The 22,538-nt window shown below is 37.9% G+C and overlaps 1 protein-coding gene across 1 annotated transcript in view; it reads right to left on the reverse strand.

Annotated features, from left to right (window-relative positions):
* TIAM2 (TIAM Rac1 associated GEF 2) overlaps nt 1-22,538 on the reverse strand; it is a 210,847-nt gene that overhangs the window by 30,327 nt on the left and 157,982 nt on the right. Inside the window, exons 11-15 of the mRNA XM_042874628.1 lie at nt 20,068-20,172; nt 19,530-19,608; nt 18,523-18,615; nt 17,239-17,502; nt 864-967 (exon numbers count right to left, since the gene is read on the reverse strand). Coding sequence (XP_042730562.1) covers nt 864-967; nt 17,239-17,502; nt 18,523-18,615; nt 19,530-19,608; nt 20,068-20,172 — 645 coding nt within the window. The remainder of the gene's footprint in view (nt 1-863; nt 968-17,238; nt 17,503-18,522; nt 18,616-19,529; nt 19,609-20,067; nt 20,173-22,538) is intronic.

Consider the following 22,538-nt stretch of genomic DNA (forward strand, 5'->3'; position numbering starts at 1 on the left):
CCATATAAACTTCTTTTCTGTTATATAATTGTGTAACATAAGTGTTATCACACATTTAATTTGAGGTACAACCAACTCACCAACAGAAGCAACAAAACCAATTCTGCTGTCAGAATGGCAATGCCTCATAAAGTCCACAGACACGAAAGCTACCCATGCTAGCACCTGGGGGGTTCAAAACAACATGCACTTGGGCAGGACACAGACTGCAGTTTGACAGATGTGGAGGAAAAAGGGTAAAAATTGCTCTCTGAAGACCAATGCATTCAAAGACAGACACTAACTGTGAGGGTTCCTACATCATTCTCCAAAGCCCTAACTGAGAAAAGGCATGAGCATCCATTATTTCAGCTGAAGTTAAATAATATTTGCAGATGCATAAAGGTTCTTCAAATAAGACAGCAGAAATCACTAGGATCTCCAGAACTGCATCTCTCAAAGTTTGCAAGTCAGTTGAAATTATTCATGTTATGTAAGTGTTGCTTTGGTCAATGCAATCTCAACAAGTCCTAATACTATCAGCAAAGAAAAAAAAGTAAGAATTAACTGAATCAGTTAAAAAGCTGTACTAGTTTCATTGTTCTCTGGAGAAGTGGATTCAAGCAACACAGAAAGAGGAATTTGACAAGTCTTCATCTCTTTGCCATTTGCCCCTATCACAATGCTTTTGGAGATGCAGCAGCTATTCCAGAGATGCTGACCTGCCAGCAGACAGCAAAATACTAAATACAGCTAATATGCTTGCATCTTTTTCCAACTTAGTGCCATTATATTAATTTTTTGCCCCCTCAAAACACTGTGTTAACAATGAGATATCTCTACTTTTTCACTTTTAAGGATTCTTATGTCAGGTATATTCTTACCCTGAAAGGTGGATCAGTCTTCTCCCTCTGTGGTACTTGGTCCAGAGTGCCATCCGTACTGCTCCTTTTCAAGCTGGATGTGACATCGGGCACATTATTAAAATCTGCATTTGAGAGAAAACAAATAATTTAGAGGGTTACAGGAGAGGAACAGGAAAAGTATTTGCTTTTATCTGCAGATACTTTTAGTGCCTAGCAGAATTTTTATAGAGCAAGAGAAGGAATACAAGATTTGCCACTCACCCCCCCTGCCATATGGAAAATAACAGAAGAGGACAAAGTCAAGAGAAGCTCTGTCTGAAAATTCTGCTTTTAAAACAATGAGCTGGACTTGTAAGAACCATCTGAAGCAATATGCATCTCTAATCTACAAAAACAAGCCTCACATTCTTGCTAGCAGCATGCTTTCTAAAGTAGCTTTATTTATAATCAGCACACTGTGCTAAGACAACCAATGAGGATGCTCTCAATAGTTCTCCTTGGATGAACATGCTATTTGACATGACTTAGTCCTGAATCCCTTATAGATTTAAAAAGAGAATTTTGCCTTGGAACAAGCACTACAGTTTATAATACTGACGAAACTTCATCCTGTTACTATCAGTTAACCAATTTTAATAAATTTGGATTTCAAGTGCAGGGCATCTGGAAAAATGAAAAAACAGAGTAGTAGGAAATGTCCTACTCTACTTATTGAGAGGCTGTACCTCATTTATGTATAAACTCAAGATCCATCAAACAACACTGAACATTCATATAAAAATAGTAATTTTCTCTTTATGGTTCCTCAACTGGTTGCTTAAAATGTGCAGTGAATTCTTTATTAAAAAAACTATTAGAAGGGAAACAAATTCTTCTGTTTTTTGATCAGCAGTATTATCAACCCAAGTCCTGTTTTCTGTCATGTAAGCCTCTAGGATATATCTCACACCACATTTTCAAAGTTTTCCTCAACACCTACAAATGCTGCGTATATATTTTTATACGAAAGCTAAGATTCTCATTTAAACACTGACTTCAAAAACTAATTGGCAAAAGTATTATTTATCTTGTAATAAAAGCATGAGAACTAGAAGCAATGTGATTTTCTCTCCACCTGGGTGTTTAAATCCTGAAGTGGGGCTTTTTCTGCTGTTTTTATTTTTACTATGAGGCAGTTGTTGTATCCTCTGCATCCTTGATTTGATGGAGAGCTATCAACCAGACTTCCCTTCCCCAGCCAGCTCAGCAATATCGTTGCTTTCTGGCTTCAAATTGGTTGAGGACAGGACTTGTTGCTGGCCTGTCCCGATCAAATAGTTCCTGTTAGCAAGGATTCATAAACCCAAGCAAAGAGGGAAGTGGGAATTTTAGACCTGAAATAGCACCACTTATCTCAAGCTCAGTGTCAAGGTTGACACTTTACACTCAGACACCGAAGACTTGACTACTCTGTCTTTTCCCACTTAGGACCAGTGTCCCATCTCTTTTCTCCTCTCAGTATCTTGTGCCTTTTCCATCTGGAGTCAGATGTAGCTTCTGATATCTCAGAGACCCTAAGCCACCTTTGCAGAAACAACACATTTTACACAGCTTCACCAGTCACACATCTTCATTAAGAACTTAACATGGAGCCGCTTTTACTCTTCTTCCTCCACCACGCATGAATTATTTTCTTCTGCCTTCTGGAATTCTAAAGTCATATTGAGCCTCCCTTTTGTATATGGGTCACATGAATGACCACTGACTTCAGTCACTGTCAGCTCCTGGATTCACAAAAAGTAAGCCAACTCCTAAAACATTAATTGACTTTATTTGCCATTTGGGCTCTTTTTACTTGTCTTCTGTCTTTCAGTGCCATTATTTTCCCCTACCTTCACACAGCATGCAGCTGAGATTGTCTGTTTGTTTTTCTCATCAGAGAGCTACCTGATGTCAAACTGGATATCACTGGGAAACTCATATCCTTTCCTTGATTAACAAAGTGACCACTAATCATAGAATGGCTTAGTTTGGAAAAGACCTTAAAAGTCATCTAGTTCCAACACCTCTGTCATAAGCAGGCTGCCCAGGGCTCCATTCAACCTGGCCTTGAGCACCTCCAAGGGTGGGAGGCACCCACTGGGCAGTCTGTTTCAGTACCTCACCACCCTCTGAGTAAAAAATTTCCTCCTAAAATCTAACCTAAAAATTCCTTCTTTTAATTTAAAGCCATTCTCCCTTGTCCTGACATTACCAGACCATGTCTCTCTCCCTTCTGCTTATAAACTCTCTTTAAGCACAGGAAGGTCATAATGAGGTCTCCCTGGAGCCTTCTCTTCTTCAAGCTGAACAAACCCAACTCCCTTAGCCTTTCTTCCTGAGAGAGGTGCTCCAGCCCTCTGATCATCTTCGTGGCCTCTTCTGGATCTGCTCCAACAGCTCCCCATCCTTTCTGTGCTGGGGGACTGAGACCTGGACACAGTACTCCAGATGGGGCCCCATGAGTGCGGAATAGAGGAAAATAATCACCTCCCTTACCCTGCTGGCCACAACGTATCAGTCCTTTACAAAACAGGAAATAAGTGAAACTAACCTCCGTAAGCAATGAAGCAAAAGCATAAATGTAAAAAAACGACAATAAGGTAAAACAATCAGTAGATCCCAAGAACAGAACGAATCATAATGACAACAACCAAAGCAGGCAGCAAAATATTGTATCACTTTTTCCATATAATCTATCTTTTCTTCCCTTCACTCTTGTCTTTTTTTTTTTTTTTTTTTTTTTCTTCTTCTTCTTGTAGTCTCCTGGACTGTCAGAGGTTGATTTATATTGTCTTGACCATTTTCATAGCATTTGCTATTGGCGTAAAAACTGATTAGAGTTAAGAGTAAGCAATATTAAATGCCATTTTAAATACTGAATTTAAAAAGTACATGGAAAGGATCCAGAGAGAAAAAGGACATCCTACTGTACACTGTATGCCAAACTAACACAGAGAGGGAAGGAAGGAAGCATGGCTTGTTGATCAGTTTAGCATCCATATCCTGTCTCCCTTTTCTCCTTTTACTGTGGAAGCAGACTTCCTCTGGATTTGTTCCTACACATCACTGAACTATTCCCAAAGAGCAGAGAAGCATCAACATCAGCTGCATAGCTAAAAAAATAAGTCAAAGGGTAAAGAAAATATACACTGCCTTAAAGAATGTGAAATTTCAAGTGCAAAGCTTAAGAACACAAGCAGAATACCAAAATTCTCTCTTGTTTTACTAAATGAAACAGGAATAATAAGGCAACCCATAAAACTGAATCTTCTTTAAACTTTTACATATGGATTGAGCTGTACCACAGGATTCATATAGCAAAGATGTTCAAAAACTGTAAAACTGTTACCTTGCAGGCTGCGGTAGCTACTGTTCTTTCAGGATAGCAACATAACCACAGAGAGTGTGTACAGCATTCAGATCAATGTTATAGCCACACAAGTATAAAAATTGTTTCAGTATATAACATTTTGGATCTTCACTGAAAATTAACAAAGTATGCAAGTAGATATATATTCCTAAAAATTATCTAAACAAAAGGTCAAATTGCCACTTCTTGGCAATGGTGTTTTCCTCTTAGCCACCTCTATGTTACTTAGTACAACTACATTACTAACTAGTTAGAAAATAAAAAGAATGACTGCTTTGCTGGAACTATATTGCCTAGGAGATGTCCAGAACAGTAATGGGGAGTATCTCATTACTAGTTCTGCCTATACAATACCACTACCGTAGTATATTAGATTTATCCTATTGATACGGTTGTAATAAACCTTTCTGGAAGAAGAAAGCATCTGATAACGTTGCTGAGTTAAATGAAATTTGTTTTCAATATTTTAACATAATTTTTCTCACATGATGCTGAATGAACATCCCTCTGTTCTATTTACACATGTAGACGCTCACATACAGTGAGTTCAAATGTATATCCCTTCCATCTGAGAAGGACAGATATCTCAGAAACAGATAGCTGCTTCCTATTTAGCAACCAGGAGAACCTCCAGATGCCAAAATACAAGTCAGCTTACTGTGAGTAAGCTAAATAGCAACCTCAGATAAATGATAATATCCTCAGAAAAGCACAGGGACAAAATGCCATTTTGTGAAAAGGTTAACTACAACATATGACATGCACAACAAGCCTTATGCTTGCTTTCCAGTGATGAATGATCAAGCATTAAGAACCCGATGATCACCTTCAACTACCAACATCATCACCAAAGGAGGAAGTGCGCTGTGTGTATCAGGCTTTGGACCAACAAATGCAAATGTTCCAAATGAACTTCCTCCCCACTGCCATTACCTCTGCAATACTGTGTCTCTCTGGCAAGTAGATACATGACTCTGAATCACTCAAGACAAATAGCGAAGAGAAAGAAATGATAACACAACCACTAAAAACTGGAAGAAAATATACTTGCTAAGTCATGTTTCTCATTACTAATTATTTGGTTTAAAGTGGGCATGGCACAAACAGATGGGAGAATCAATGAGAAAGATAAAAATACAGCACATCTGAGAGCTCTGTACACCTACAGAAATGCCTCTTCCACGTCTCTGTGGTGAAACATGTACAAGTGGTCAATACAGAAGACATTCAAATATTTGTCAGTGATGAGGTACAATGGAAACATCCTCCAACAGATATGTGAGACAATAATAACCCATTCTATGTTCCTAGCCAAGACACCAAAGGAAACCAATTGGAAAATATCAACATCCAGCAATTCATTTACCATAAAGTCATCAACAAATTCAAATCTCCTTTTCTTGTTCAATTAACCAAGAAGACTTAATTACTTTCTACTCGGTGCTGCTGTTACCACTTCAGCCACTGACTGCAAACAAAGGCAAAATTACCACAGGGAAAAAGTATAAACTGAGAATTCTGCTTCTTTTATAATTCTTGTTTGTAATACTTTGAAACATGTAGATTTTTCTCACCAATTTCAAAAAGAGAAATACTCGTCTTAAGCATGTCAAGTGTTATCAAGTGTCAAGCACTATGTAGGTGGTGTAACCAGCCCCTTTTTCAAACTACAAGAAGAGGGTGTGTTTCCATCTGCCACTATATTGATAACAATAAATTGCAAAAAAAAAAATATCATTCTAAATCTACAAGGGAAGGTAACACAGCAAAATTAAATGCACCCATTCTCTCACTTCAAGACATACTAAGAGCGGTGCAGGGGCGCTATTTTCAGCTCTTAGCAGCAGCAGCAGTTCTGAGCATCACTTGATAACTACCCTCTGCAAATGAAGAGGCACTTTTGACAGTCACAGGCAGCCCTGACCTTGATAAAAATAAAGCCATAAAAGCCATATGGAAAACTGGTTTTCCATTTTGCCATATTCCCAAAATTTTCCCATATTTCAAAAATCTTCGCTTTGCATCAGAATGAAACTGTTCTTTTGTTTTATGCTTCTTTTTTTTTTTTTTCCTCCCCCCTAAAATGCTGAGAAAGAAATTCCAAAGAGCAAAAAGAAATAGTTTGACATCAGGATATTGACCTATGGTGCAGGGCAAAGAGACAAAGTCCCCTGCTCTGTCAGATTCAGGCAGGTATCTGAACCCATCTCTTTCTCAGCTACGGTGAGTTGCTTGTTAATAGTAGTTAATCCTTTGAGTCCTTTCTGGTGTCTTGCTTATGGTAAACCTGGTCTCATACCAGGTTTAAACCTGTCTACCTTCAGCAGGAAAAAATGACACAGGAAACCATTTTCATAATGACCCAGATGCTGATGGAGAGGAGGGGATGATAATTTCTTGAACAACAAGCAATACCTATGTTAAAAGGAGTAAAAATGTTGGGGGACTCGGCTGTAGGAAGTGACCTTCGTAGTAACACACCAAAGGCTTTCACAACCAGAAATCTAAGCTTAAGTAAATAAATAAATAAATAAAATTCAAACACCTTTACACCTTTATAATATCTCAAGGGATATCATTTCATAAAACAGAAGAAAATAGGAACCAAACCACGGGAGAACTGGCTAGCAGAAAGTACAATAGGAATGACTACAATTAAACACACTGATCAATCAAACTTAATACATATCATTAAAAACATGACTAGACTACCATACAGAAGGTGCAAAATGACCTTGAAGATAGAGCCACAGTCCCAGAATGAATCTGTGCAGGACACAATTTTAAGGACTCATAAGAACAATTCCTTCTATAAGCTGTGGTTCATCAGTTGGAAACACAAATGAAAAGCATGAGAGTGTGGAGAAGGGGGTAAAACCATAAAGCTTTGAGTTAAAGCTACCTAAGCAATGGTCAGGCCTGGATCAGTTATAACGCTGGCCAGGAATTTGCCTATGCAAAGAATAATGAGAAGATGGGCATTTAAACATCACATGAATGAATTTCTGACAGGCTTATCCAGGATGCTAATAGACCACCCTATTTTAAAATAGGATAGAACAACCATCAATAGAACAACTCCATGAACAAGGTTGTTGAAAGCCTCAACTAGCAGAGGACTGGATTCTGTGAGTCTGGAAATTCTGTTCCATTCTCTGTTTCTATCATTAATGTAGCATCAATATAGTACGTGAAAGCTAAAGCACTACTATAGCATGTGAAAACTAACTACAGCTACACAGGCACATACATAGACAACTATCTGTTAGCACAGCACAGAAATTACTTTGTTTCATTAGTGCTGGTATGTAAGGATTCTGGCAAAGAGCATCAAACACTAAGATAATGTTTATATCACAAGTGCAAATAGGTGAGGTGCATCCTGCGTCCTGCACCTCAGTTGCTTGCTGATTGCACCTTAGATGTTTGTTTTTAACTCTTTTTTTTTCTGCTGCAGACTTATCTGGTTGTAGTTCTCTAGCACTCGGGAAGGAAATGGTGCTCTCATTTCCCATTCTCTTGATTGAGGATTTTTATCTCCAGTAGATAGATGTTTCAGATGTAAAAACACATGCACGCAAAAAGCTTCTACCAATTAGGATAGCCTTGGTCTAGTCTGTAAAAGACAGATATCCAGATTCCCAATCAGACCAATTAGCAGCATTTTTAAACTCTGGTGCTGTCTGGTGGTTTCACATATACATTGCAAATAGCAATAAATTGGATATAAACTTAAGTATAAGAATAAAAGTATAAGATTTAAGCTTGAAAAGGCTGGAATCCAAAATTATAAGGAATTACAGAGAATTCTATTCTCTGGGAAATACTGCATTCAGTATTTTTACTAGCTCTCTAGAAACTGCCTGTAACAAACAACACAGCCAACCTTTAGCATGTAAGATATTCTCCATCCTAGACTTACGCTACAGAGAGTAGTTAGTGGTTAGGATGGGAATAAGAAAATATATTTGGGCAATAAACTTAACCAAAGTATGGAAAGCTGCATTCTTCATTGCTATGTGAATTCTCCAGACCGATCAGTTAATTATCATAAGGTTTTAATTCCCATATAATTCTAAACAATGTTACTATTAAGAGAAAAGTAGATTTACAAGAGAAAATAACAAATATTTCTTAAACCAATATTAAAGCCTGAGCTAAATCTCAGAAAGGTACAAAGTCTTGGTGGTCTTTATTCCTTGACTCATTGAAAAACAGGGAGTGGTGAGTAAAGCATTCCAGCATTGCCTAGAGACACAAAATATCAGCGTGCTGAACTCTAACAATGCTCCCTTGGAGAGTAGCACTCATAACCTCAGTTAAATAACTAAGCCTGGCAGGTAGAATGCTTGCGCTATTTATCTTGGTCTGAAACAACTAAATGTATTTCAAGTTTTCAACAGTATATTTACTCTTTTGTAGTGAAGTTAAGAAGATAGGTATGCAAGCATTTCCTTCTGTATCCGTTTTTCTTTCTAAATGGCTCCAACGAATACCTTTCAAAAAGTAACAGTTAATCCCAAGTAATTATAGGACGGCTTTCAATAGATAGCCTCTCAATCTTTGTTGAAGAAGGCATTCAAATTTTGCAGGAGAAGGTTTTGGGTTCACTAGTTTTATCATGAATAACTCCTATGTCTTGCTTATTTTAGAATCAGATCTTTGAGTTCTTTGGCTCATATTATCCCCTAAGACCAGGATGGAAGGGGCTCTCAGCTGGTCCTTTGTCCTCCCAGGGCACATTGCTGCCTCGTGTTCAATTTGACCCCAACTAGAACCCCTACATATCTTTCCGTAGGGCTGCTCTCCAGCCTCTCATCACCACTAGGAAGTGAATGTAAAACAGTAAGGTCAGTATTTCAGTACCAGGGATCCAAAGTGTATATTCTTATTAATCTCCAGTTAAGTTTTACAGAATTACGGAATTATTCATGTTACATAAATTCCAGCTAAAACTACTGAATGGAGCTAAGTGTTTAACTACTGCATAGTGCCAGTTCAGTTGTTTCCCTGCAGTTGGTACTCACAGGCAAGTATTACTACTTAAGTGCTCAGATTCCACTGCTGGATTAAATTCAAAACACTTTTGTAAGGCAATAACTTTGGTTATTAACTGTGCTTTTCTGCTGCTCTAACCAACATTTCATAAGGCAGTGAAATATTAAATTTATTACCAAATAAAAGCCTCTTCCTCTCCAGGTTAGGAAATTTTCAAGTTCTTCACAATGACTTTAGCATATGTTCGGATGCTAACTTTCAAACTCTTGCTAAATTAACACAACTTGACTCTACTAGTACTAGTAAATTAAGATTCTAGAAAATGAAAACTAAACAAATAAGAAAAACATACTAAAAATGCACTCAATTTTACCATTCAGAACATTTTTCTTTCTGCAAGATATATTGGCTTCTATCACTTGGTTGTCATAAGTATTTCATAACTGGCTGGAAGGCATGTTCTCAGTTAAGCTGACTCTTTGGTGTAGCTAGAAACATCATTCAATAATACATTCAAGATGTTAAATCTGGAAAGAAGATTATAATGCAGCTGTCATAACACCAGTCTTCCTAGATAGTGTTCTTCAAAACGTGATTAATAGATGCCTGTCACTGACAAGATGAATTGTTACCAAACAAGGCTTGCAGTTATTGGCCAGACAAGAAGGCTCTACTCGCAGCCTCTCTCATCCAGATGTTTTGGTTTCAGAGAGAAAACTGTTGAAACATCAGCAGGTTCTCTATATGCTTGCCAAAGGGCAGCAGAACCAGAGTTGTTCTTATTGCAGATCTCATAAAGCGTAGAAAGAGAGAAGCTCATTCTTCAGGCAAGAGTCTGAAAAGGACTCTTTTCAGTGGTGAGTGGAGACAGGACAAGGGGAAACAGCCAGACACTGCAGCATAGGAAGTTCCGCACAAACGTGCGCAAGAACTTCTTTACAGTGAGGTGACGGAGCACTGGAACAGGCTGCCCAGGGAGGTGGTGGAGTCTCCTTCTCTGGAGATGTTCAAGACCTGCCTGGATGCCTACCTGTGCTACCTGGTGTAGGGAATCTGCTTTGGCAGGGGGGTTGGACTCGATGATCTCTGGAGGTCCCTTCCAACCCCTACAATTCTGTGATTCTGTGAAATATTCAACTAGTATAAGTCTCCTTTGTTCTCATTCTTCAGTGAGAAAAGAGATGCTTCTTGTTCAACCATTGCACATTTTCATGTTTATAAAAAGCCAGCATGTTTGTGCAAATATTCTTATACCATACAGCTTGAACTATGTTAAGCCACGTGCTGAACAGTGGCTTAGCTCCAGTCAGCCACCTACTTCTGCAAGTGTGACTTTCTGTAGGCTGCTTTATGTTCTTTTCTTCTTTTTTTTCCCTTAAATATCTGCAGAAACATCCACTTTGAAATTAGAGCAGAATCTTTTAGAACCCCTGGGAGTTCCTTTGTTGGTTAACTGTTGGTCAGGAAACAAAGCAATTTGACTCACTTGTCAATTCAGTTATCAATAAGAGGTACAAATTAGCAACATAGTAGGAAATAACTGCCTATGCTTCTGTAGCAATGCCTGATTACCCCCTGAATTTGAATATGTTTTTATGGAGTTGTTTAGCTTACTAAACTTTCTCCGTACAAGTATCTGCCAGCCAGACAACCGTGCAGGCTTTCCAGTTTTAATCTTAACACTTTGCACTGGCTTCTCAAATTGTTACCAGAATGCATACATTTCCCAAGTGCACATTCCTTGACATCCTCTTAAATAGACTCTTGCTGTTGGACATGCAGGGTGCTGCCAGCAGCTCTCCTGATTGCTGTGCTACTGCTCAGTGGTTATCTGTGCCTAGCAGAGCAGGACAACAAATGGAGTTGGCCAAATGCACCACCTTAGATTTTTCTTCTCCATCTCAGCTCCATCTCAGACACAAAACCAGCAAGAAAAAAAAAAAGAAAAAAAGAAAAAAGAAAAAGAAAAAGAAAAAAAAAAAAAGTAATTTAACAGTTTAGCAAGAATTTGTGGCTGGCTTAGACAGTTTGTTTTTATAATTACCGAATCTATTTTACCTCTATGAAACATACAACAACATCTGCCATTTGATGTATTTTAAATGTGCCAAAGGCATGTGCATGTCTCAAACTTTATCATTATTAATAAATCTCCTTGCTTACTGTATTATAAGTCTACAGGATTCAAAAGGATGGGTAACATCATAATTCATGTCCATGTATTGCCACAGAGTCAGAGGGTGCAGCTCCACAAGGTTTAACAGAGTTTACACCAGAAAAAAAACAACTTTGGGCCATTGACTTCATAGGGATTAAGTCATAGCAGCATTTAGCAAAGCAGAACAGAATGCACTATCAGTAGAAAAGCACTATGAAGAGCATTTAAGGCTGTCCCATTTTAGAGCATAAACAGTCTTTTAATTTGCAGCATGTGCATCTAGCAGGAAGCAAACAGGAGTGTTTGTCAAGTGCTAGTAAGAGCTCATTAAACCACCCTTCTTGGGAAACATTCTGTATTACACAACACACAGTAGACAACAAGTGCTCCTGTGAGGAGATGAATATTTCTTTGAATTTACTGCTACACTGTTAATAGTCCCAGGTGTTGTTCAGAGCCACAAATGTTCTTTTCCCAGTGAAAGACCAGAGCACAGCTCCAGCATATTCACATTAATGCTGCAAAAGCAGTCGCTGTGAAAGCCAACTTAACAGTTTTCCAAGGCAATTTCAAACATACACCTTATCTCTGAGCTCGCCTTGACACCCAGCCTCAGCATGTCCTCTTGCGCTTGCATAGCTTCCTGCTGAAGTAAATTGGGTAATGAGTGAAAATAGAAACTCGAAGTCATAGATCTTCACACTGATAACCAGTCACCCTGCACAGGAAACAATATGATTGCTCTGTGACACTGCTTTTCTAGCATATTCACACCATGCAAACCATCAGATATCAGGTATTCAAAAGATCAGGAAAGAGCCAACAACATTCAGGAACCTGCAACACCAGCACACCTTCCTCGGAGATGGCCTAGCAAGACTGTGGGAGTCCTCAGGAAGCTAACAAGTAATATTCACCTCCTCAGAGTTCAAAAAAGCTTCCTGTGACAGAATAAAAATAAATTGCATTGATTTCTCACAAGGACGGCTTTGCAGCACCAGGAAGACCATGCCCCACAGCAAGATTAAGAGAATTTAGGCAAACAAAACTTTGCAATTTGCAAAGAACTACATGAATAGGTTATGTCGAACATGTCTTCCGGTGTAGTTTTACTTTTGTTTGCAAAATGTGTTGAATCTTAGCTTATAAGAGGCTTATGAAATGCTCTGAAAACAATAGGGAAGCACTGTGCAAGGCACAAGGAGCTTGTGTTTGCTATTGCAAGCAGCAAGTTAACTTCCCTTTCCTTCTGACTTTCCTTCTTTTCTTAAGGGACTTACAGGTCTTCCAACTCCAAAAGGGCTAGAAGAACAGGCAGGAACTTCTCCTTCATTGCATAGCAAGGCTCAGACAGTGACACAAGCACACACAGAGCCAGCTCCCACCTTTTTCTTCTCTCTGGGCTCGACAGTACCTGAAAGATGCTGAATGGAGAAAAGTTTTCTGGAGCAGCTGTGGTTTCCAAATTAGCTTTACAGAGGCACTGAAACTATCCCCTGAAACATAGTTGAAATAGGTCAACTGGGGCACTTTGCTTCTGAGTAAGCTTGCAAAGGTTAAAATCAGAAGCGAATTATTTCTTGAAAAACAGAAGAGACACTTCTCATGTGAGAGTTTAAACCACTGATTCTCTTCTTGAAGCAGTTACATTTTGCATAAATGACTGGTAGATATTTCATAGATTAAGAGCTGAAAAAGAGCTTGCCACCTCTAAAAGCAACTCTTCTTGAGCAGCTCTGCCTCCCATGCCTCCCCTGTTCATACCTGCAGGTCTTGCTGCTTACCTGGCTCTGACCATGGTCAGACCTCTGCACCCACCAGTTCAACTCACTGAGTTTGCAAGGGGGAAAGAAAAGGAGAGGAAAAAAAAGTTTGTCCCAAATTGTCTTCATCGAGGACTCCTACAAGTGCCACTGTCACAGGGGCAGGACCAGTGCTGGGGGCTGGACAAATGGGCCAAGGCAGTGCTGAGAAGGAGGAGGAGCAAAACTTTCACTTTGCAGTCTTACGTTTTTTAAAAAATAATTACCATCAATTTTTAAATAGTTTCTTTCCCATTTACTTCTCTGATCCTCCCAGACAAAAACTATTCCTCATGAAAACTTGTTAAAGCATATCCCAACTGCCATCATCCCCCACTTTGCCCACTTTGTATTTCTTCTTTAGTTTTTATAAAATCAAAACTATTTACAAATTAGAAGTGATTTCAACAGTGTCAGCTACCCAGAAATGACAGCTTTTTTGGCAAAAGCCCACTTGCTGGAAAAATAAAATAAAGTTGCCCAGCTCTGACAGCAACTCACACACTTCGATGGGTTTTCACACCTACTAACGCTTCTGCCTCCTGCTTCAGCACTCTGTAGATGTACTGTGAACACACATGGGACCATCTTGGAAAATACAGTTTTCCATTCTTGCTCCTTCTCTGCTGTTTATTCCTTAAATTTCTATGCCATCTTAAAAAAAGAGTTAATTTTTTCTCTACAGTCATAAGAATTCTACACCAATTCTCTTTTTTTTTCTTACTATACAAACATTTGTTTAATTTCCTTAGCATGAGCTTGAAGCAAGTTTAGCTGCTCTGCTGTTTGTTTTTCCACAGTTATACTGTATTTTTAAAAAATATTTCAGCTCATTGCTTTTCCAGAACGAGTTTATTGCCAGTCGAGTGGCTAAGCAGCAGCAACACAGTGTTGCCATGTGGAAGGTCAAATGACATGACCACAGGCAGCTCCAAAATACTGCCACAAGGCTTTGGCACCCTCTTGGAGGGAATGAATCACTCCCACAGTAAAATTCCCTGGGAATGATTTTTAGGAGTGGAACAGTCAGTGACTGGAGAAAGTCAATCACTTCTGTACAGTAAAATCTGCCAAAGTTTGGCACGAGGTATGGTTGAATAACCTCTGTGCAGCAGGGTATGTATGAAAAGGCATTGATCAGGGTTATGCTGAGCAGTTACACAACTGTAAATAAATGTGGACAAACTATTTCCACCTAAGTTACATGAAGGCAGAGATTTAAAGCAAAATCTCTTTTGCTTTTGCTTGGTTGTTGACATCTAGCAGCTGGCAGGGTATTATTGCGTGACTCTCAGAGCGTTGAAAATTTTCATTTTTCAAGCGCTTTGTTAATTTTAGCTTATTAATCCTCACAATATTCTAAGAAAATAAATAGAAATAGTTGATATTTAAAAGCAGGAAGGTGACAGTCCAGAAACATTAAGGCTTTTACTTCTAGGTATGTACCCTGGGAGAACATGTGCTTGATTTTTGAAAAAGGAGCCCTACCACTTATACTGATGGACTTTCAAAGGCACTGTCTTAGATAGCAGGCTCAAAATGAACTAACAAATATCAGAAATTATTTCCAAAGCTGTGTTCTTAAGAGTGACTAACTCAATGCTATCAAAGGAAATAGAACAATATTAAATTAAAATAAAAATAAAAAAATGAGAACTTGGCCTCCAAATTCCTGCTCAGATTACTAAGAACCCATCTTCTTATCTAAAATCTTACTCAATTCCCGAATAAGGAAAAGGAACATAGAACAGTTAAACCCTTTAAGAGTATCTTAATTCAAAGCAATGCCATTTTCTTCTGTTTTCATTTGAACTTCATCAGATGATCAGACACTAAGCTCTGATACTTGGTAATTCAATAAACATAAAAGTCCTTCTCAAAAAGCTTAAGTCTGAACTATTTGTTCACTTTCAGAATAAAATAAACCTCCCTTTGCTGCTTTTAAACAGAAAAGCAAGTATACTGTGTCGTTTTATACACTGGTGCTTAGTGTATAATATATACTCCAGTAATTTCCTATTATAATGGGCTATTTGCACAGGTTGCAAATTTATCCCTGAGGAATGATGAATCTAGTAGATGGACACATACATTTAGTATACCAAATACTCCAGGTAATGCTGGCTTATGATATCAAGCCAACAAAGTGAATGATAGCCATGGTGTAATTATGTAATTAATTAGCTCTATCATAATTTTTGTTTTATTACACTAACTTTTATGCCACCAGTCAATTTAATGGCATTTTAAATTGAACTAAGGCCCCTGAGAGAGATGCTACTTGCAAATCTTGTATTCAGATTACTTTTAATTTCAAAAGATGACCTAATAAAATTGCTTTATAATTAAAATCATTCTGACAACTTCTCCTATGTGATTCTTTTTCTCCTCTTCCATTTTTAATTATGAAAAAAAAATCCAATCACAAAACACTTGCCATCATAATTATATACAAAAAGCAGAGATCCCTTTTTGTACCTCTCCTTTCTATCCCTTACACAACAGTGCACTCTGGCTAACTTTCCTGTAGAATTTTACTAGCATCCCCCAGAGGCACAGTGAGAAAACTGCACCTTTTTCATTCAAGAAACTGTAGTTGAATTTGCTTGTAGAAATTTGTTTGAAAACTAGTCAAGACATAAAAAAGATGGAGAGCAAATCCCTGAATACTTTCTGTTTCAGACAGACATTTTATATATATTTTAACAGCACAAGAAGCATGTCCCACCAGAAACATGGAAAACCCCCCAGAAGGGTTTCCCAAACAGCATGCTCCCTGTGCACATCTGTCTGCCCCAGCCTGGTGACACAGAGGACTGCAATCTGCAACGGTGAGTATTAATAGAAAGGATGCAAAGGTTTCTCTCCAGTTAACTGCTTACAGCAATCCCAAGGCTGTGGGTCTTTGTCTGTTTGTTGTTGAGGCTTGCTTAATCAGTTGGAAACTGATGGAGTTTTGAGTGTTGTCAATCCCCAGGGCCATTCTGGCTCAGAGACGTAGCTATGAAGGCCCCTGGAGGTGATCAGTTTTACCTACAGCCTGTCACACAACTCGTCAGAGTACTTCTGGGTGCTCTCCCCTGCAGACACCCTATGCCAGAGACAACCAAATGTCTGTGCACAAATCCAGGAATGTGTTTACAACAACAACAACAACAACAACAACAACAAATCAGATGTGAGCCAGTTCTCTAGCAGACGGCTCCTGTGCAGGACCCTCTGTCCCAGGAAGGGGAAGGGTAACCATGCCCCTCCATGTAGCACCTATTTCCATCTGGAAAGACAATGCAGCATTGTGCACTAGCACCTTTCTTGGGGTTGGCAAGGTCATAGAATCATCAAGGGGCTGAGTCTTTTGGCATCTTTTTATCACAGACTCTTCTGGCACCTTCACTGTCTAGTATTCCTCATATGTAAACCCATTATGTTCTGCCCCTGACACAGCACCATTAGGATACAACTGAACTTCATTCAATGTTTAGTACAGCACTATCGTATTAAATAAGAAATACACCCAGGTATGGTAGCAAAACAGACTCTGTGAAAACTGTTTTCAAAGGCTCTACTCTACACAGCAGTTGGCTATAATCAACTGGAACACTCTAGGGATAGTATGTTAGGGTGGGAGCAGAGCTGAACAACTAATTTCTGAGGTGTTAATGATTATGGCATTCAGGGTACCCTTAATTTATACAATATTTCAGAATTTGTAAAGCATGTTAAACACAGCAATACATCTGCCTCTGAAAATCATCACATCACTTCAACCACTCATGCCTGGGAAATGGATGTACTGGAGATACCCAACATTACAGCAACTTGTGCCCAGTAATGCTGGATGGTATGGCCAAACAAATTAAAACAATGTAGCTTTCCAGAAGACACGATCATATCTCATTCTATTTCTACTTTATAGAAAATAATGAAATAACAGACACTATATGGAGCATAAATGGAACTTCAGTTGTTTGCATTTGGGTTTCTTACTGAGGCACAAGCAGAAACATGACATGAGGTTTTAAAACATTGCTGTCAACTTCTTACCATTTGCTGTATTCTTTCTGAAGTTATCTAGAAACTCTTCCAGAAGCTGTGACTGGTTTGGAGGTGGCAACAAACTTTTTGGATCCCTGGAAATGTCACCATCTGATGACCAGGATGCACACAAGGGTTGCTGACTCCCACAGTGATTCATTCTCAAAGTGAGCATTACGCTTCTTTCTGAAAACAACAGCTCCATCTGCCTAAGGTCAAGATCAGACACAGGCTCTCCGTTTATGCTCAGGATTTCATTGCCTACTCGTAGACCTGGGAGCATGTGAAAGGAGAGGAAAAGGAGAAAAAAGAAGGATGGAATACAAAACAGAAAAGTCACAAACCAAACCTTACAATGTTTCACCTTTTATTTTTATTTTCCATAAGTCTGTTAGAACTGATGGAAGTTTTATGTGTGTCATAAAAATACAACTTAATCTCATGCCTACTTTGATACAAGTTGCTTATTCCTAGAGATGCTAGAGGATTTAGAATGGAAGATGAGTGCAACTTTTGAAAAGATCAGAACAGAGGCACCTCTCATGACTCACATATCCTGAATTCATTACAAAAGATGGCATCAGCATACAGCACAATAATACGTATAACATTATTCCAGTCTGGAAGAACAAGAAACTAGTCACATAGATCAAATCATTCATGCAAAATAACAGTAGATGAAGTTTTATAAGCTTTTGTATAAATTTAAACAGTAGCAACTGCTGTCTTTCAAGACTTGCAGCAACTAAGTGGTCATTATTCTCAGGTAGCTATTAAAACTTTCTATGTTTTCTGTTTTCTCCTTTCTGTTTTTCAGAGAACCAGAACTAACATGATCCTGCCAAAGAGAAATGCAGTTTCTGAGCACCACAGTAGAGAAGGAGCTTGGAGAAATGTGTACAGAAAAATATTATCATGACAGAAGCTACTTTTTACTGCTAGCAACACCGAAAGTCTTGGGTCAGTCTGAGACTGACCAAGCCCATGAGGTTTCCCAGTGTGAGAAAATCTCTTCTTTCAGCCTGCTCTTTCATGCAAAAACACTTGGTCAGATCAACAAATGCAAAATTTGTTTCCACGGGAGAATTATTCTAATTATACTGGCAGGATAATTCAGTTATTCTGTGTACATTATCCTTCCTACTAGCATATATATTCCATGGTCATCAGGAAAGAAAAGTATGAATAGTAAAAGCCAAGAGCCATTTCACAGATAGCAGTACTAAATCTCCTTCATGTTTTGAGACTGATATGACAATGGAGTGCAATGTTAAATGTCAATATGGTACATACCTTCCTTGTATGCAAGCCCATCAGGGAGAACATCACTTACAAATATGTGTGTGAGATGCTGATTTTCATCAACTTGAGCTGTGACAGCAAAACCTGAAGTAATACAGGTTTAAAATCAAATAAAATCAAATTTCTCTGGAACAACGTTTTTATTTTGTATATTTAGTAGAATTAACATAATCAGCTAGTTAATAATTCTCATGAGAAAGCATCTACAGATCATAGAAAAGTTATCTTATTGTTTTTCAGCCATTTTTAGGACAGATAAAATTAACAGGTCTTCTCAACTTCGAGGAAATGTCATGCTGTGCAGTAAAAAGAGAAATATAGTTTGAAAAAAATACGTATCTAAGCCCCACAGAATGGTTCAATAACACAGCTTATCATTACAGTATGAGTTCCATAATGTGTCTGTGAGACAGAGAGTTGTTTTAAACAATTCCAGAAACTGGAAACCCAACCTATAAATGGAGCAAACTTAAATCCATACAGATCCAAGTGAGCCCAGGAAAAAAACCAAACATTCATACCCACAAACATGTAGATGAAAAACAGCACAGAGCCACTTTAATAAGATACCTGTGCTAAGTATATATTCATTTTTAGGCATAAATACCTCCTGCAGATAAAAGACTGTCAGAATTTGTTGATACTGTTCCAACCTGTGTCGACACAAAAAAAAAAAAAAAAAGAAGGCAGACCTTGACCATGGTCTGGTTGATAGTATTAACCTTGGCAAAGGACATTTTTCTTCTGAAAATTCCAAGCTTGACTAATTTATTGTATACAGAAGAATAGACAATGGGTCTTTCCCAAACAGAGAAATAAGAAATGCATTTGCCAGTGTAAAACAACCATCTGAGTGCTCATTGTAAAGTCAGAAGTCTTTTGCAGACAGATTTTGGCAAAGATGGCTCTAAACATGGCAGAAAGCTCCTGAAGAGAGAAAGTAGATAATGAGGATAATAAAAAGAAAAATTCCTGAGAGCTGTTTTGGTTAAACTTACCAAAATCAGTTATATTTTCAGTCTTTGTAAGATGAATGTGATAAACATTTAATGGGCAAATTTCTATTTCATCATACACCTATTGGAAAAAGCAGAAATAGAGGTGATAAAATTATGAAATTGTAAATATTAAAACATAAAGGTACATCATAGGAAAGAAACGCAATACCATTTGCATCAATAAAGAGCCAAACTTTGGTATATTTACACAGGGAACTGTGTTACACTGCAAGCATCACTGGAATCAGTGGGACTAAATGCAGAGTAAACTAGATATAGACAGTCTGGAGTTGAGACTGACACTACGTCTGTACCAAAATCCCCACTTAAATTTTCAAACAGTTCTTGAAGAGAGTGTTTGTAGTGCCTACCCATCTGAATGTCTGCACAGGCATGAACTGTGTGAACAAGGATGGCAGAGCTCAATGCATGAGCAGCTTTAAAGCCTTATTTTAGATCTAAATCACACATTCATAGGTGATAATTCAACTGTAGCTACAGACATCACTGAGCTGTATCTAAGAAGAATCACACTTTCCTGGTCTACTATGTATTCGTATGGTTCAGGAGCACAGTATTCAGTATTTTCATCAACCAGTCTTCTGAGCTGTAGCCCATAGTTCCTTGGCTCCAGTTGTTTCATCTAAGGAAAAGAGAATGGGGTTTGGAATTTATTATTTGTTTCCAGAATCCAGAGGTCAAAGCAGCGACACACACAAGCATATGCACAATCCTTTAGAAGTTGTGCAAAAGTAATTTTAAACAAGTCATTTTCTAACTATTTCTGTGGTATAAACAAAACTTAGCTGCCTTGCTTCAAAGCTAATGTTGAAGTACGACTTCCATTTTCCCTTAAAATTCACCCAACTCCTTTCATAAGTACTATATCTTGGCTATTAGATTAACTGAACATTGCTATATGTTTCCAGAGGTAATCATAACTGCTCTCTGTATTTTGAACTTACACTCAGAACCACCTTTTTTTGTAACTACTTGTAATGACTCAGTTCTACTTAGCAACTTTTTCTTCTCATATAGGAAATGTGTATGAAATATGGGCTGCTAGAAAAGGGGATCAGGTGGGAAGCAGATTCCCTAAGGGTTTGCCTTTATTTGATTCTACTTTTATTGCTGGGTTTCATCTATGATCAGAGAGTTTCACCCATTTTTTTTTCACCATGTGAGGTCAAAGCCAAAACCTTGTATCAACAGGAAGCCAAAGGGAGATAGGAATATTCCCAGAGAATATTAGCCTGAGAATGCAAAGCCACTGATAGGAGTTTCTCTGAAACCAGGATTCTACTGAGAGCACTGCATAAAACATTTCTTTTTAACATATTAATAAAGCAAACATGAGAGGAATGACTAAAACAGAAGGAATGAAACAGCATCCCTTAGGATTATTTAACCTCATTTACATATCTCTGCAGCTTGTGGAAACAAAATCTACTGAATAACTAGTAATTACTTGACCATTTTATTATGTATAGCAGTTTATGAGTTACAAGTGTCATATATCCTAAATAACTGTATTTAAATGCACATTCTTTTTTCTATATGTGCTACTCAAAACCTCAGACGGAAAACAGAAATGAGAAAATTATAAAACCCATAACACATGAATGATGAAAAAAAAGTGCTTTGAATTGTATCCTTATACATACAGTGTTCAAACATGTTCTGTTTAGAAGAAAGATTCCTTACAATCACCCCAGCAGAATGAAAATATAAGACCCAGGATAGATGAGCAGAAAGTAGTCAGCTTTAGAGAACGCTTATGAAAAGCTTTGCACACGGAAGAGGAAGAAAAAAACAAAAGGGAAAGAAGTTTTAGAAAAAAATCAAATAATTTAGAACTAAATTTTCATCTGATACAGACATTGAAAAATTAAAAGCCAGCTTTTTACAAATATCTTGGAATGATGGATTAAGAGAGGTAAGGAATTTCATTTTCAATTTAATTTTATGTTTACAAATTTTATTTTCATCAGTCAGATATATTTCTTACGCGTTATCTTAAAAATGTCCAAATATTTCAGCTATACTGTGCCATCTGCTGGTGAAATACCATCTCTTAAAATTCCTTCAGCCTGAGCCATACAATGTATTTCTGAGAAGTAAACTAGGCCATAAACTGTTTCTCCAGGATTCAGTATACACCAGCAAAAGCAATGAGGAGATAATTTCTCCCCAGTAATGCACAATACTGTGTCTTGTCTAAAAGTGTGTGCTCATTTTGATTTAAAATATGTAGTACATCCCAGATTTTCAGAAACTTGTATGATTTCATAATTTCTTTCTTTCTATATTCAGTTTACAAAATTATCACACGGTAAGAGTCCCTAAAGTGGAGCCTTTACTTCATTAAAAGCCCCAACTTCCAGCCAGCTGAATGAGCTTACCTGAGATTTCACACTAATGAATGCCAAAAACTGCAGCTGGAGAACTTTCTTTTTTTTTTTTCCCCCATTTTAACTCCTTACTTGTGAATTAAATAAAATATATTTACCACTTGTTAGAAAACAGGAAAACATGATTTGAGTATAAAATGTTATCTCTTTCAAAGACCTTGTTTGCATAATTTGATTTGAATCATGAAATCAGAGCTAAACTCAACTACTGGCACAAATAAAGACAGAGGAGCTAGGTAAGTTGTGATTCAATTTTCTGTCCCAAGACATACTGCAATCTCTCAGATTTATGGCACTGACTGTCAGAACAGAATGCACTCTTGGAAATTCTCAGGTAGGATTAATATCTAGTTAAAAGCAAAAATATCTAGTTAAAAGCCCTTTAAGAAACATACATATCCGATAAGCATTTGTCATAGCAGTCTGAAATGTCTTATCCTCATTTGTTAAGTCAACTAGTCCTCATAGTTCTCTGTGACTAATCTGTGCAGAACAGCTCAGCTTGCTGCAACGACAACTTGAAGTGGACACATGGGGAGATCTCTCGGAGTCTGATTACCTGGCAAATTGTCATCACTCATTAAGGACTCAGTGTTCT

This window comes from Lagopus leucura, unplaced genomic scaffold (genome assembly GCF_019238085.1).
Source record: "Lagopus leucura isolate 7727_CA_CO unplaced genomic scaffold, USGS_WTPT01 Super-Scaffold_73, whole genome shotgun sequence".
Taxonomy (NCBI): Eukaryota; Metazoa; Chordata; class Aves; order Galliformes; family Phasianidae; genus Lagopus; species Lagopus leucura.